At 42.0% G+C, this 17,507-nt stretch overlaps 1 protein-coding gene across 1 annotated transcript in view; it reads left to right on the forward strand.

The window, feature by feature from the left end:
• The first annotated feature begins 9,068 nt into the window (after positions 1 to 9,068).
• The window catches only part of LOC137370267 (lipoxygenase homology domain-containing protein 1-like), a 64,534-nt gene continuing 56,095 nt past the window's right edge, over positions 9,069 to 17,507 (forward strand). The window contains exons 1-3 of the mRNA XM_068032647.1: positions 9,069 to 9,141; positions 9,484 to 9,618; positions 10,319 to 10,512. Coding sequence (XP_067888748.1) covers positions 9,069 to 9,141; positions 9,484 to 9,618; positions 10,319 to 10,512 — 402 coding nt within the window. The remainder of the gene's footprint in view (positions 9,142 to 9,483; positions 9,619 to 10,318; positions 10,513 to 17,507) is intronic.

Genomic DNA, 17,507 nt, shown 5'->3' on the forward strand with positions numbered 1-17,507 from the left:
TCCTCATCTCAGTCCTAAATGGCTTACCCTTTATCCTTAGACCCCTGGTCCTGCACTCCCCCGCCATCGGGAACATCCTTCCTGCATCTAGTCTGTCCATTCCTGTTAGAATTATGTAGCTTTCTATGAGATCCCCTCTCATTCTTCTAAGCTCTAGTGAATACAAGCCTAATTGACCCAATCTCTCTTCATATGTCAGTCCTGCCATCCCAGGAATCACTCAGCAGGTCTGGCAGCATCTGTGGAAAGAGAAGCAGAGTTAACGTTTCGGGTCAGTGACCCTTCTTCGGAACTCCGAAGAAGGGACACTGACCCGAAACGTTAACTCTGCTTCTCTTTCCACAGATGCTGCCAGACCTGCTGAGTGATTCCAGCATTTCTTGTTTTTATTTCAGATTTCCAGCATCCTCAGTATTTTGCTTTTATCCCAGGAATCAGTCTGGTGAACATTCACTGCACTCCCTCCATAGCAAGAACATCCTTCCTCAGATAAGGAGACCATAACTGCACACAATACTCCAGATGTGATCTCACCAAGGCCTTGTGTAATTGCAGCAAGACATCCTTGCTCCTGTACTCGAATCCTCTCGCTATGAAGGCCAACATACCATTTGCCTTCTTAACTGCCTGCTGCACCTGCATGCTTACTTTCAGCGACTGGTGCACAAGGACACCCAGGTCTCGCTGCACCTCCCCCTTTCCCAATCTATCACTGTTCAAATAATAATCTGCCTTTCTGTTTTTGCCACCAAAGTGGATAACCTCACATTTATCCATATTATACTGCATCTGCCATGTATTTGCCCACTCACTCAACCTGTCCAAATCACACTGGAGCTTCTCTGTATCCTCCTCACAGCTCACACTCCCACCCAGCTTTATGTCGTCTGCAAACTTGGATATATTATATTTAATTCCCTCATCTATACCATTAATATATATTGTGAATAGCTGGGGTCCTAGCACTGATCCCTGCGGTACCCCACTAGTTACTGCCTGCCCCTCGGAAAAAGACCCGTTTATTCCTACTCTTTGTTTCCTGTCTGCCAACAGTTCTCTATTCATGTCAGTACCTTACCCCCAATCCAATGTGCTTTAATTTTGCATACTAATCTCTTATGTGGGACCTTATCAAAAGCCTTCTGAAAGTCCAAACACACCACATCAACTGGTTCTCCCTTATCTATTCTACTAGTTACATCCTCAAAAAATTCCAGTAGATTTGTCAAGCATGATTTCTCTTTCGTAAATCCATGTTGACTTTGTCCGATCCTATCACTGTTTTCCAAGTGCTCTGCTATTACATTTTTTATAATAGACTCCAGCATTTTCTCCACTACTGATGTCAGGTTAATCGGTCTATAATTCACTGTTTTCTCACTACCTCCTTTTTAAATAGTGGGGTTACATTAGCTAACCTTCAATCCATTGGAACTGTTCCAGAGTCTATAGAATTTTGAAAAATGACCAGCAATGCATCTACTATTTCAAGTGCCACTTCCTTAAGTACTCTGGGATGTAGATTATCAGGCCCTGGGGATTTATCAATCCCATCAATTTCCCTAGCACCATTTCCCTACTAATACTGATTTCATACAGTTCCTCCTTCTCACTAGATCCTATGTTCCCCAACATTTCTGGGAGGTAATTTGTGTCCTCCTTTGTGAAGACAGAACCAAAGTATGTATTTAATTGGTCTGCCATTTCTTTGTTCCCCATCATAAATTCCCCCGTTTCTGACTGTAAGAGACCCACATTTGTCTTCACTAATCTTTTTCTTTTCACATATCTGTCGAAGCTTCTCCAGTCAGTTTTTATGTTCTCTGTGAGCTTACTCTCATAGTCTATTATCCCCTTCTTAATCAATCCCCTTGTCTTCTATCATAGCCAACTCACTCCTCATACCTTCATAGTTTCCTTTATTTAGATGCAGGACCCTAGTCTCAGAATCAACTCTCTCACTGTCCGTCTTAATGAAGAATTCTATCATGTTATGGTCGCTTTTCCCCAAGGGACCCCGCACAACAAAATTGTTAACTAATCCTTTATCATTACACAATACCCAGTCTAGGACGGTCTGTTCTCTAGTTGGTTCCTCAACGTATTGGTCCAGAAAACCAGCACTCCAGGAATTCCTCCTCTACAATAGTATTGCTAATTTGGTTTACCCAATCTATATGTAGATTAAAGTTACCCATAATTACAGTTGCACCCTTATTGCATGCATCTCTAATTTCCTGTTTAATGCCATTCTCTACATCACCACTGCTGTTTGAGGGTCTATATACAACCCCCACCAACGTTTTCTGCCCCTTGGTATTTCTTAGCTCCACCCATACAGATTCCACATCAGGATTCTCTGAGCTAATATCCTTCCTATTGTATTAATTTCCTCTTTTACTAACAATGCTACTCCACCTCCTTTCCCTTTTTGCCAGTCCTTCCTAAATATTGAATACCCTTGGATGATCAGTTCCCATCCTTGGTTGCCCTGCAGCCATGTCTCTGTAATCATAACTATATTGTAGCCATTTACATCTATTTGCATGGTTAATTCTCCTACCTTATTGCGAATACTCCGCGCATTGAGACACAATGCCTTTAGGCTTGTCTTTTTAACATTCTTAGTCATCTTAGCATTATTTCGCACTATGTCCCTATTTGTTTCTTGCCCTTGATTTCTATACCTTCCACTTTTGCCTTTTTGTTTCCAGTCTTTCGTTTCTATCCTTGTTTCCTCCTTCTCAGACTCCCCGCTCAGGTTCCCATCCCCCTGCCATTCTAGTTTAAATCTTCCCCAATAGCACTAGCAAATGCCCCTGCGAGGACATCGGGTCCGGTCCTGCCCAGGTGTAACCCGTCCCTCTTGTACAGATCCCACCTTCCCAGAACTAGTCCCATTGTCCCAGGAATCTAAATCCCTCCCTCCTGCACAATTTCTCCAGCGATGCATTCATCTGGTCTGTTCTCCTGTTCCTATACTCACTAACACGTGGCACAGGAAGTAATCCTGAGATTACTACCTTTGAGGTCCTGCTTTTTAACTTAGCTCCTAACTCCTTAAATTCATCTTGCAGGACCTCATCTCTTTTTCTACCTATGTCATTGGTATCGACATGTACCATGACCACTGGCTGTTCACCCTCCCCCTTCAGAATATCCTGCAGCCACTCTGAGACATCCTTGACCCTAGCACCAGGGCGGCAACCTACCATCCCGGAGTCTCATTTGCGGCCACAGAAACACCTGTCTGTTCCCCTTACAATTGAATCTCCTATCACTATGGCTCTCCCAGTCTTTCCCCTGCCCCCCTCCTGTGCAGCAGAGCCTACCGTGGTGCCATGAACTTGGCTGTTGCTGCTTTCCCCTGGGAGGTCATCCCCCCCAACAATATTCAAAGTGATATATCTGTTTGAGAGGGGGATGGCCACAGGGAACTCCTGCACTACCTGCCTGCACCTACTACTCCGTCTGGTGGTCACCCAGCCCTTTTCTGCCTGTGCAGCCATTACCTGCGGTGTGACCACCTCGCTAAACCTGCTATCCACAACGTCCTCAGCATCGCGGACGCTCCACAGTGAATCCACCTGCAGCTCCAGCTGGGTGATGTGGGTAGCCAGTAGCTGCAGATGGATACACTTCCTGCACACATGGTGGTCAGGGACACTTGTTACTTTGTTACTCCCTTTAATTAAAAAATACTAATTACACTCGGGGCCTTGTTCTACTCCAAACAATACTCACTACAAGCTAAAGTCCTTAATAAATTACACTAATTTAAAAAAACACACTTTAGTAGTACTAACCTTATCACTTATAGGCTAGGTTTAAAAGAATAACTTTTGGCTGATTTTTTTTGGAGCTATTTCCAGGCACTAACAGCTGTTACTCACCAACAAATGACCTTGCAGTTTTCCTGTGATGTCACTGTTGACTTTTTGTTTCAAACTCCGGCACGTCTGGACTGCTCTCCGCTCCGCTCCCGGAAGGTAAATGACTGGGCCTCAATCCTCGGGCTCAATTTATCCTCTTCTCTCGCTCGGCATTCTCCCCACAGGTCCGCTCCGCTCCCGGAAGGTAGGTGACTGGGCCGCGATCCTCGGACTCAGTTTATCCTCTTCTCTCACTCAGCATTCTCCCCACAGGTCCGCTCCTCTCCGCTCCGCTCCCAGAAGATAAGTGCTAAAATCTATGTAGGCTACATCAAACAGACTACCCTCATCGACCCTCCATGTTACGGCCTCAAAATATTCAATCAATTTAGTCAGACATGACCTTCCCTTAATAAATCCATGCTGACTGTCCTTGATTAATATGTGCCTCTCTAAATAATGAAATATACTGTCTCTCAGAATTTTTCAAGTAGTTTGCCCACCACCAAGGTTAGGCTGACTGGCTTGTAATTACTCAGGCTTTCCCTCCCTCTCTTTTTAAAAAATGGCACAAAGTTAGAAGTCCTCCAGTCCTCTGGCAGCATTCTTGTAGCCAGAGCGGATTGGAAAATGATGGTCAGAGCCCCAATTATTTCTTCCCTTGCTTTCCTCACCAGCCTGGTATACATTTCATCTGGGCCTGGTGACTTATCCACTTTCAAAGATGCTAAACACCTTAATATTTCCCCTCACACTATGTTTATCCCATCCAATATTTAACATTCCTCCTCCTCAACTACAATGTCTGCTTTCTCCTCTCTTTTGTGAAAACAGATGCCAAGTATTCATTAAGAACATGCCCACATTTTCTGCCTCCATTCACAGGTTACCTTTTGGTCTCTAATTGACCCTACTCTTTCATTAGTTATCCTCTAGCTCTTTATGTATTTACAAAACACCTTTGGGTTTTCTTTGATTTTACTTGCCAATTTTTTTTTATGTCCTCACTTTGCTTTCTTAGTTTCTTTTTTAATTTAACCCCTGCATTTTTATACTCCTCTAGGCTTTCTGCTGTATTGAACTCTTGACATTTGACAGAAGCTTTCTTTTTTTCCCCTTGGGATGGTCTAGATTTGTGAGTTCCACTCTTTTTCCTTGAGGGAACATCTTTGTTCTGAACTCTTTTTAGCTCCTCCTTGAATGCCTCCGACTGCTCTGAAACTGATTTATCTTCAAGTAGCTGTTTCCACCCCACTTTTACCAAATCGTATCTCAGCTTAGTAAAATTGGCCTTTCCCCAATTCAAAACGTTTACCTTTTGTCTATCTTTATCCTTTTCCATAATTACTCTACATCTAACTGAATTATGTTAACTACCACTAAAATGCTCTCCCACTCATACCCCTTCCACCTGTCCAGATTCATTTCCTAAAACGAAGTCCAGAATTGCCCTTCTCTTGTTGGACTTGCTACATACTTTCTAAAAAAGTTCTCCTGAATGCATTTTAAGAATTTTGCTCTCTCTGTACCTTTTACACTGAATTTATCCCAATTAACATTTGGGTAGGTGAAATCCCCTACTATTACTGTCCTTTAGTTTGTGCACTTCTCAGCAATTTGCCTGCATATTTCTGATAGATTATATATTAAAAAAAACTTCCCTTATTACTTACTAATGGGCCATGTGAAAAATCCAGCGTGAGAAAAATAAAAGTAGTCAACAAAACGTGTTTAACTTTATTTTAATTTTGCAACATTTTGGAAAAAGCTTTGAGGTGGAACTGGTTACTAGGACCACTCTGCCGTGAAAAGCTTATCAGGGAAAAATTAGCTCTCGATGCATCTAAATTAGTACTGATGGAGTTTGGATAACAGGAGCCATCAGAAACTTAAAGTGACTTCATTTCCAACAGATACTCCAACTAACCAGCATCAACTTGTATTTTGTATAAACATAAAGGTGTAAAGAATATTTACACTATTACTAATTATCTGTACTTTCAGGTGGACATATTCAAATTCAGTGCAGTTTGCCTTGGGAAACTATACCATGTTATTGTTGGATATCATAGCCCGAATAAAGGTATTCCTAATCACAATCTTTAAGTCAGTTTGAAATTGCAGAAATAGCACTGATACAACATGGATAATATGCAATTATTTTTTGTTCTACATTTTTGCAAGATTGAATATATAGTTTATTGTAGATTTGTGAATATGAAGGAACCATGCATTAACTGCCATTGTTGGGGAGTCAATTCACCATTTGTCCTGGTCAATATTTATCCATTAACCAACATCACTAAAACAGATCTGGTCAATTTCACATTGTTGTCCATGGGACCTTGCTGTGCACAAATTTGCTGCCACAAGTCCTACATTAAAACAATGGCTATGAAAGTATTTCATTGGCTGTAAAGTGCTTTGGGAAATCCTGAAGTTGTGAAAGGTGCTATTTTTTTTTTGTATATCCTTGATGTGGCAGAGAAAAATCCAACCTCCTTTTTTCCCATTATCTCTCTCATCATGATGGCATTGATTAACATCGAGGTGTGGTTCCACGATAGATGGCAACTCTACAGAGTCTTGTCCAAGTGTCTATTCTTCATTGTGTGAGCTTATTCAGTGAATGTCAGAAGATAATAAACACCAGTATGGACTCATTAGACTGGATAACCTATCACCGTCTTGTAATTTCTATGTAGTTAAAAGCAGTTATTGATGACGATGGTAATTTAAAACATAATGGCTGTATTTTGTCAGGATTCTCCTGATGTTCCACTATTAATTCAGTTGAAGAGCAGTGGTGAAGCAGTTTAAATGACCATTCTCAGCCATTTATGACATAATCTCTGATATTCCACCTATAATTCCTCTAGAGATTCCAGAAGATTTATTAAAAATATATACTATTTGCTGAAAGGAGATATTTTCACTAAAGGTACATTTGGCATTTTAAGGTTTTTGAGTGTTATCTGCCGAGATTTTCCAGTAAATCATGGTAAGGGTATTTGGATGAAAAATTAGGGTTGAAACAAGTTACCACTTCATCCTTAATACTTTTCCCCTTTCAACAGTGCAGTAATATCAGCAGTAAATTAAATCACCTAATTAAGTTAAATTGAAATTGTGCAAATGATTTAGCTTAATAACTGGAAATAATTTGCTTAGATGTTGTTAACAGCAACAGGGTTATTGCTACTAATGGTAAACAACTGAAAATGACAGGGGAAACACATAGGGCCCAAGAGCCACATGTTGCCACAAAATCTGCCAATCCTGTTCTTGAAACCCATGCAACTCAATGCTGTTTGAGCTTATGCATGGAACCTTCAACTTTGATGGAGATGGAAAATTGGTTGTATCAAATTAGCCCGAACAATTTTCTTTTCCATCAATGGCATCATGTGCCAACTAGGGATCTCATTCATTTATTCTTTTACACTATTTGGTCCTGGAAGATGTGGAGGCAAGTTCTGTTTCTAGCATTATCTCAGCTTCTGCATGGGTATCCATGCTTTCATTTCCCTTGGCCAGGTTGGTGAGGCCTAAAAATATATCTGGTACTGAATAGCTATTTGTGGGGTGGTAGAGTTGCCACTGACTTACCAATTTCCTCCAGACTGTCTGCACAACCTTCTTCTGAGACATTGGCCACAAAATTCAGCTCCATAGCAACAGTAGTTGCAGCATTAAGCGTGCCGTTTGAGTGCAAGTTGGTGGTCCTGCCTCTTCCACTGACTTCCACCTCCACCCATGTCGAAGGAAATCTTGGCGAGGGCGTTAGCATGGCTGTTACATGTTTGCACTGCAAGTATGTAGAGTAGGCAGTTCTTAACGTCAGTCAGTGACTATTGCTGATTTGAAGTCAGACCTGCCAGTTTGGACTCTTGTTAACACCTTCTGTAAACATGCCCATCTGAACATGCATTTAGCAGCACCGAGGACTGTCCACCAGTCCTATTTAAAGGGATCATCAACCACTTGTATGTCAGTTGATGACTACATTCTATTGGCTGCTTGAGTTTGTGAAAGTACTGGGTGTTTCGAGGATTGCTTACAGTTGGAAAAATCTGCAGGGAATGCTGCTAAACGTGGGGAAGGCTTGTGATTGTAAGGGCTCCAGACAAACCACATGCTCCCACTCATGTGTGCTACAGTAGCAGTTCCCCTTGGGCTGCAGTATGAGAGGGAGATGGTGCAGTGGCAGTAAATAAGAGGTCAAGCTACTCACAGAGGGAGTAGGAGAAGGGGTAGAAAGACTCTCAGCAGGAGGCCCTACCCACCTAGGGTCTTCCAGCAGCACTTCTTCTACCTCCATATAAGCCAGGAGCAGTGTGTTCAGTTCTATGATACACAAAGGAGTTGCTCACAGAACTCTGCCACCTCTTGAAACCAAGCCACCAGCCTCACAGCAGGGTGAGGACAGCACTGCCAGTGGCTGTAAAGATGACTGCGGCCCTCCATTTTTTCTTCAGAGATTCCTTCCAGGCTAGAACAGGCAACATAGTTAATATCCTGCAGTTTGCTGTCCATTGTTGCATCGGCGAGGTGACAGAGGCTCTTTATGTCAGGAAAGGGACTTCATTGTCTTCTCTTTGAACAGAGATGTTGACTGCAGTGTTTTTACTATATTGTCCAATGTAGCATTTTCCATATCAGTGTGTGTTTGCAGTGTCTGGGTTCTTCCCTTAAGTTGGCCCTGTCCTTCCTGTTATGTGACAACTTCTCCCACAAGCAGAGTAAAAGTGGGCTAATATGTGCTTTAGGCAAAGGTTTTTAACATGTATAAGCCAGAATGAGCATGTGGCCAAGAGACAGAAATAGTTGTGAGGAAAGTCACAGCTTTTGAGAGTGTAACTGCAACAAAAAGGAAGTGCAGTGAAGTCTTCTGTACTGACATGACGAGTTGCAGTAGTGGGTATGGGAAACATGGATAGTGCTGAGGCAAAGGTATGGTCTTGCAAAACTAACTAGAAAGAATGAAAGATGTAAACAGGAGATTTGCCTTTGCACACCTGGTGAGATTATGAAAACTCTTTTAGCAATGCAGCTAGATCCTGAGGAAAATGCTGATGGCATTCATATGTTGTATCAGCTTTTCCAGGCTAATTCACCAGTTTGTCATGGTATGCATTGGCCATCATGGGGAAAAGGCATTCCTTTTTATTGTGGTCTTGCTCCACAAGCATCTCCATGGCTGCATATGAAGATCTTGTGACTCTGGTGGAACTCGACATTTCCATAGACATCTTCCTGCAGATCTATGGTATTGTTTCCTTGTTATGGCTAGAAAAAAATATCTGTGTTAAGGAGTTTTTATCTACTGTGTGCTCAAGGTATCGCATGCCCTTAGGAATTTGCAGTAATACCTGATTTCCTGCCTCCTAATCAGCATGTACATGGGAGCACATTTCATGCTGCAAACATGCCTCAACAAAGTAAGGATATGGATCATCCAGCAACTCCTCAGAGTGGCTGTTGCTCTTGCCCGGCCCACCTCCCACCCATTGTCCTCTGGGAGATGAAAATCATCCCTTTATGTATTATTCTAGATGATGTAGATTTCATTTACTTTGGTTTGAATTTTTTTTTTATATTTCATAATCAGATGATTGGTTCCTGGAGAAAGTTATGATAACAGAGGGGGAATTGCCTGTTTCTAGATATATATTTATCCACAATGACTGGATTGGCAAACATCAGAAGGACAATGAATTCTCTGAAGTAATCATCCACCTTAAAGGTATACAAATAATTAATATATCCTAGCCAACAAATTTTAATCATTAACTTTGTGCAAAAAATAATTGTTAACCCTGACAGTAGTTTCAACTGTCTTAGTGCAAGTACTTATAAGGAAAACCAAAAGAAGGACATTTGAACCTGTATAATGATCTTTCTTAAATAAATGAGTTGGTTGTGTATTTTTTTATAAGACCGTAATCGTGTTTCTTTATAAAATAATATTTTGTAGTGTATTGTCTGACAGGAAACAATTATTTGACTTCTTTTTTCTCTATTGCTCTCAGCTATTTCCTAAAGTAAACCAAAGAAAGTGTTTCTGTGAAACAACGTTTGGATTTTGTTTGAATGTGTTGTATATTAATAGCATTGTATATATCTATAATATATTAAAGTCTTACCTCTGTACAAACTTCCTCTCAACTTTTTCCAGGAAGGTTAATTACTACATTATATGTCTATTTGAGCAATTTTCATTATTAATGTGGAATATAACACTGAAAATAAATATATGGTCAGAATGGACAATTTTAAAATAACACATGAATTATGTCTACACACTTCGGATTCAATTATCTTACACCCTTTAACTAGTGTCACATGAGGACTATACTTGTTCCTGATTCCCCATTTGCAATGCATGGGAGATCGATGAGTATTTATTATTTTTGGAACAACACTGTTTCTTTGTTTTTATTCAGAATCTGCTGACATTTTCACTAACCCACTGAAGCATGTTACAATTGACCGCAAAGAACAGTGGTACGTGTGGGTACTTACAATGCCTGACAGTGGAGAATTAGTACGACAACCAGAAATTTCCATGATAGTGTATGGAACAAAGGGTAAAACCCCTTTGCTGGAAATTGCAAATATGAAAAATCTTCCATTTGAAGTAAGTTTAAAAAGATGTTCAAAATATTTTGAATGTTTACTTATATTTTCTTCTAATGATAACCTCAGCACAAATAGTATACTATTACCCTTTTTGTACTTCAACTTTATTACTATAATACATCCAAAAAATGTTAAGCTACTCTGAGCAGTTAACATAATATTTTTCATATGCAGTAAAATCATTACACAATGGCTCAAAATTTGCTGTCAAAATAACAGTGAGATGAATAGCGCTCGGTGTTATTTATATGCAAATGCCGTAACAACTTTAAGCAAGGGCAGATGCACAGTTAAATGTGGAAATCAAAAAGTCACACTCACAGATGCATTGCTCTGCCATTAGCTTTGTGAAAAAGACATTTTGCTGTCTGGCTCCCCGTTCCAGTAGATTGGACAGTGTGAAGTTTCAGTACTTGCATGCTAGACATAAAATAAACTTGCCATAGCAAGTTAAGAACATAAGAATTAGGAGCCGGAGTAAGTCATTCAGTGCGTCAAGCCTGCTCTGCCATTCAATTAGATCATGGTTGATCTATCCCAGGCCTCAACTCGTCTTTCGGGCCTGCTCCGCATAACCCTTGACATCCCGAGATTTCAAAAATCTATCTACCTCCTCCTTAAATACATTCAGTGACCTAGCCTCCACAACACTCTTGAGGTAGAAAATTCCAGAGATTCACCACCCTCTGAGAGAAGAAATTCCTTGGCATCTCAGTTTTAAATGTGTGCCCCCTTATTCTGTAACTATGCTCCCTAGTTCGAGATTCCCCCACCAGTGGAAACATATTCTCAACATCTACCCTATCAAACCCCCTTAAAATCTTATGTTTCAATAAGATCAGCTCTCATTCTTCTAAACTCCAATGAATAAAGGCCTAACCTGTTTAGCCGTTTTTGATAAGACAATCCCTTCATCCCAGGAATCAGCCGAGTGAACATTTTCTGAACTGCCTCCAATACTAGTATATCCTTCCTTAAATACGGGGACCAAAACTGTACACAGTACTCCAGGTGTGGTCTCACCAGCACCCTGTACAGTTGTAACAAGACTTTCTTATTCTTAAACTCTAACCCCCTAGCAATAAAGGCCAAAATTCCATTTGCCTTCCTAATTACTTGCTGCACCTGCATGCTAACTTTTTGTGTTTCATGTACAAGAACACCCAGATCCCTCTGTACTGCAGTATTTTGTAGTCTTTCTCCATCGAAATAATAATCTGCCTTTTTATTCTTCCTACCAAAGTGGATTACCTCACACTTTCCCACACTGAACACCATCTGCCTAGTTTTTGCCCACTCACTTAACCTATCTGTATCCCTTTGCAGATTTTTTTATCTTCATCACAACATGCCTTCCCACCTATTTTTGTATCATCAGCAAATTTGGATACACTACATTCTGTTCCTTCCTGCAAGTCATTGATATAGATAGTAAATAGTTGAGGCCCTAGCACCGATCCTTGTGGCACCTCACTAGTTATGGATTTCCAACCTGAAAAAGACCCATTGATCCCGACTCTCTGCCTTCTGTGTGTTAGCCAATCCTCAATCCACACCAACATATTACCCCCAATACCCTGCGCTCCTATTTTGTGCAATAACCTTTTGTGTGGCACCTTATCAAACGCCTTCTGAAAATCCAAATACACTACATCTACTGGTTCCCCTTTATCCACTCTGCTTGTTATATCCTCAAAGAACTCTAACAAATTTGTCAAACATGATTTCCCTTTCATAAAACCATGTTGACTGTTTGATTGCATTATGTTTTTCTAAATGTCCTGCTATTTCTTCCTTAATAATGGACTCTAGCATTTTCCCAATGACAGATGTTAAGCTAACTGGTCTATAGTTTCCTGCTTTCTGTCTCCCTCCTTTCTTGAATAGGGGTGTCACATTAGTGGTTTTCCGATCCGCTGGTACCCTACCGGAATCCAGTGAGTTTTGGTATATTATGACCAATGCTTCCACTATCTCTGCAGCCACTTCTTTTAAAACCCTTGGAAGCAGGCCATCAGGTCCTGACGACTTGTCTGCCTTTAGTCCCATCAGTTTGTCCAGCACCTTTTCCCTCGTGATAGAGATTGTTACAAGTTCCTCCCTCCCATTTACACCTTGTTCATCTATTGGGATGTTTATAGTGTCCTCCACCATGAAGACCGATGCAAAATATTGGTTTAGATTATCTGCAATTTCCCTGTACTCATTCCCCAGTCTCATCCTCTAAGGGTCCCACACTTACTTTAGCTACTCTCTTCCTTTTTATGTACCCGTTTGCTGTTTGTTGTTATATTTCTTGCCAATTTACTCTCATAATCAATTTTCTCCCTCTTTATTAGTTTTTTAGTCATCCACTGCTGGTTTCTAAAAAATTCCCAATCCTCTAGCCTACCACTAGCTTTCACCGTTTTGTACGCCTTTGTTTTTGATTTGATACTCTCCTTAACTTCCTTTGTTATCCACTGGTGGTTCATCGTTTTCTTCGAGTCCTTCCTTCTGACCGGAATAAATGTTTGCTGAGTGTTTTGAAATATCTGCTTAAAAGTCTGCCACTGCTCATCTACTGACTTCCCCTGTAGTCTATTTCCCCAGCCCGCTTTAGACAACTCTTTCTTCATACCTCTGTAATTGCCCTTGTTTAAGTTGAAGAAACTGGTTTGAGACCCGAGTTGCTCACCCTCAAACTGAATTTGAAATGCTACGATGTTATGATCGCTTCCCCCAGAGGATCCTTAACTATGAGATCTCTTATTAATCGAACCTCATTACCCATTACCAAATATAAAATAGCCTGTTCTCGGGTAGGTTCTGCAACGTATTGTTCTAAGAAACAATCCCTGATGCATTTGCTGTAAGTCTAAGTACTGTTTTAATGAAGCGATAAGTGTTAACTACTGCCATTCAACATATCTGACACTGAAAACTATCCATTGCAATTTTTAATTGCTTTTGGACAATCTATTTTGAATTTAAAATAAAACTTGTTTTTCACTTTTTTTTATTTCTGTCTCTTTTTTCTCTCGTTCTTTATCCAATCTTTCTTTCCTTCTCTTTATTTCACTTTCTGTACCTGATTTGACATTGATTTCACCCACTCTTAGACTTCCTTCCCAGCACTTGAGCTGTTAATTTCACAGTGCTTCAATCTAACTGGTTAGGAGATACACAGATGCTTGTTCTGTTCACTTAGATCCCAGATGCCCTGGAGAGGGTTCTATGCCATTTCCATCTCACACTTCCAGCAACTTTCAGCTCAAAATATTATTGATATTAAACAGACAAGTGCAAATTTAGCTAACAGTGGGCATCATTCATAATCCTGCCACAGGAAATCTTAGGCCAATATTTTCATGTGAAAACAAGCCTATTACCATCTCCTTTTGCCTTGCTTCATCATCCCTTTTGTCAATTTATCTCTCCTGTCTTCCACCCTATCGCAGATCTTCCCTTTTGTTTTGTCCTCCCACTGCCGCCACCCCCCGCCCTTCCCTGCATCTATATTTGCTGAAAACCTGTTACGTCTCTAACTTTTTCCAGTACTGACGAAAGGTCATCGAGCTGAAATGTTTTTGGCAGGACTTTTGTTTTGGGGTGGGACCCTTATATTGGGATCATTTCTGAGTCCCAACACCATATGGTGTGGCACACCCATCGCAGTTTTGTTGGATTGGCCAATTAATGTCCAGAAGGCATGCTTGCCATCCAATTAAGGGTGGCAGGTGGACTCGCAATCCTGGAAGGCCAATAGAATGCCCTCCAGCACTTACAGAGCGACAGCCTGCCAATGCAGATAACAGAGAGAGAGCTTGCTTAATTTTTTAATTTGTTCATGGGATGTGGGTGTCGCTGGCTAGGCCAGCATTTATTGCCTTTCACCTTCTCAAGGGCAATTAGGAATGGGCAATAAATGCTGGCCTGACCAGCGATGCCTACATCCCATGAAAAACGAATAAAGAAAAAAAAATCCCAAATTGCCCTGAGAAGGTGGTGTTGAGCTGCCTTCTTTGACTGCTGCAGTCCTCTGGGTTTAGGTACACCCACAGTGTTGTTAGGAAGGGAATTCCAGGATTTTGACCTAGTGACATTGAAGGAATGGCGATATAGTTCCAAGTCAGGATGGTGTACAGGTTGGAGGGGAATTTGCAGGTGGTGGTGTTCCCATGCATCTGCTGCCCCTGTCCTTCTAGGTGGTGGAGGTCGCGGGTTTGGAGATGTTGTCAAAGAAGACTTGGTGAGTTGCTGCAGTGCATCTTGTAGATGGTACACACTGCTGCCACTGTGCGTCAGTGGTGAAGGGAGTGAATGTTGAAGGTGGTGGATGGGATGCAATCAAGCGGGCTGCTTTGTCCTGAATAGTGTCAAGCCTCTTGAGTGTTGTTGGAGGTACATTGACCCAGGCAAGTGGAGAGTATTCCATCACTCCTGACTTATGCCTTGTAGATGGTGGACAGGCATTGGGGAGTCAGGAGGTGTGTTACTCACCGCAGAATTCCCAGCCTCTGACCTGCTCTTGTAGCCGTAGCATTTATATGGCTGGTCCAGTTCAGTTTCTGGTCAATAGTAACCCCCAGGATGTTGATAGTGGGAGATTCAGTGACGGTAATGCCATTGAACACCAAAGAGAGATGGTTAGATTCTCCTTGTGTGAGATAATCATTGCCTGGCACTTGTGTGTCACGAATGTTACTTGCCACTTATCAGCCCAAGCCTGGATGTTGTCCAGGTCTTGCTGCATCTGGACATGGGCTGCTTCATTATCTCAGGAGTTGCGAATGATACTGAACATTGTGCAAATCATCAACGAACTTCCCCACTTCTGACCTTATGATGGAGGGAAGGTCATTGATGAAGCAGCTGAAGATGGTTGGGCCTAGGACACTACCCTGAGGAACTCCTGCAGTGATGTCCTGGGACTGACATGATTGGCCTCCAACAACCACAACCATCTTCTTTTGTGTTAGGTATGACTCCAACCAGCAGAGATTCCCCTCCACAATGGTGATCTGACATTGCAGCTGTGGCCATTTTCCTGCACCCGCAGTGGGGTTGGGGGAGTCTTAAAGTGCTTCAGGAGTGCTGGCCCCCTGATCTGCCGCAAGGAGGCCACCTACTTTCAGTGGCCACCACAGGGGGCCGCAGGCTGACTGGATCTCAGAGGGGCCTTAATAGGTCGCTTAATGGCCTCCAATGGCTACCTGCCACTTGCAGGCAAGTAGCTGTCTCACTCCGACCTGGTCTGCTTAAAAATGGCTCGGAGGCAGGGCCCTGCTGGCAAGCCAGCCAGTAGCAGGAAATTCTGGGCCCATCCTCCTCCATTCCTGCCTCTGGCAGGGTTCCAATTCTGCCCCTAAAGTCTGTTTTTCTCTCCACAAATTCTGCCTTACCTGCTGAGTATTTTCAGCATTTTTATTTTTGAAAGAAGGAAAAATTTGTATTATGTGGCACCTTATCACAGCTCAGAATCATCTCAAAGCACTTTACGTGCAATTAATTGCTTGGGAAGTGCAGTGACTTTTGCAGTTATGCAAATGAATAGGGCAGCCATTTTGTGCACAGCACAATCTCACAAATGGCAATGAGATTAACGACCAGTTAATCAGTTTTTGTCAATAAATATTGCAGAAGAAATAGTGAAGAAAATGAATGCCTGGCTTATGTAAAGCTTATATGTTAGGAAAAAGTATTTTATGGAAATTAAATCTGCTTCACAATTGTGACTGAAATTTTGACTCCGATGTGGGAGCTGTATATTCTTTGCGGGTTGTCACTTTCTAATATCTTTCTAATCCTTCAGTGCAGATTTGTACTTGCAAACTTTTGCCTGTGCCAGCCCTTTGAAAGAGCTATCCAATTGGTACCACTATTTCGCAAAACCTCGTGAGCTTTTCCTTTTTCTTTCTAAAGTAGTGGAAAATACGTTAAAATCATACAGCACAGAAGTAGGCCTTTTTGGCCCATCGTGCCTGTGCCAGCTCCATGAGAAAGCTATCCTATCAATGCCACTTAATTACTCTTTCCACATAGCCATGCATATTTTTTTTTTCAAACAAGCACTCAATTCTCTTTTGATCGTTACTAGTGAGTAGATTATTTACATAAACATTTTTTTTTTAGAGATACAGCACTGAAACAGGCCCTTCGGCCCACCAAGTCTGTGCCGACCAAGAACGACCCATTTATACTAACCCTGCAGTAATCCCATATTCCTACCACCTACCTACACTAGGGGCAATTTACAATGGCCAATTTACCTATCACCTGCAAGTCTTTGGCAGTGGGAGGAAACCGGAGCACCCGGCGAAAACCCACATGGTCACAGGGAGAACTTGCAAACTCCACACAGGCAGTACCCAGAATTGAACCCACGTCCCTCGAGCAGTGAGGCTGTGGTGCTAACCACTGCGCCACTGTGCCGCCATTGATCTGATTGTTTTTTGCTTTTGATTTTGTTCAGCCTTACTAATATAGATTTAATGAGAGACTGGTAAATAACACATATGAGAGTGAATTCCACACTATTGCACTCCAAGTAGGAACCAGAGCCCATGTTGGGAAGTCATGAGTGAACAGCCTGTAACATCCCTGCAAGCACCCTCCCCACTGGATTCATGGGAGCGTAGAACTGGCCCTATGGTAGCTTCATATGAAGTGGATTCCAAGCAGTGGGAGATATGTAGAATCAAAGGCCGGGATTTTATCTGGGCGATGGCAGAAAGGGCGGAGGAGGGGAGGCATCGTGAAAGACTGTCAGAAGAGGGGGTTAAGGTGCCAGCATTGCAGGGCACCCACACCAGGGTGGCATCAGGGCAGTGCGACCTCATTGAAAGGCACAAGTAGTTGGGGGGGGGATGGGGGTGGTGGATGGTCTATTTGTCCCGGAGGGCTTGCGCTCAGGGAGAGGAAACCTGTCAAGGGCCTCATTTACCCTGGCTTTGAGGTCCCCATGGAGGAGGAGGAGCAGAAAGAGAGGCAGCATCAGGACAGTCAGGGGAA

This window comes from Heterodontus francisci, chromosome 5, assembly GCF_036365525.1.
Source record: "Heterodontus francisci isolate sHetFra1 chromosome 5, sHetFra1.hap1, whole genome shotgun sequence".
NCBI lineage: Eukaryota > Metazoa > Chordata > Chondrichthyes > Heterodontiformes > Heterodontidae > Heterodontus > Heterodontus francisci.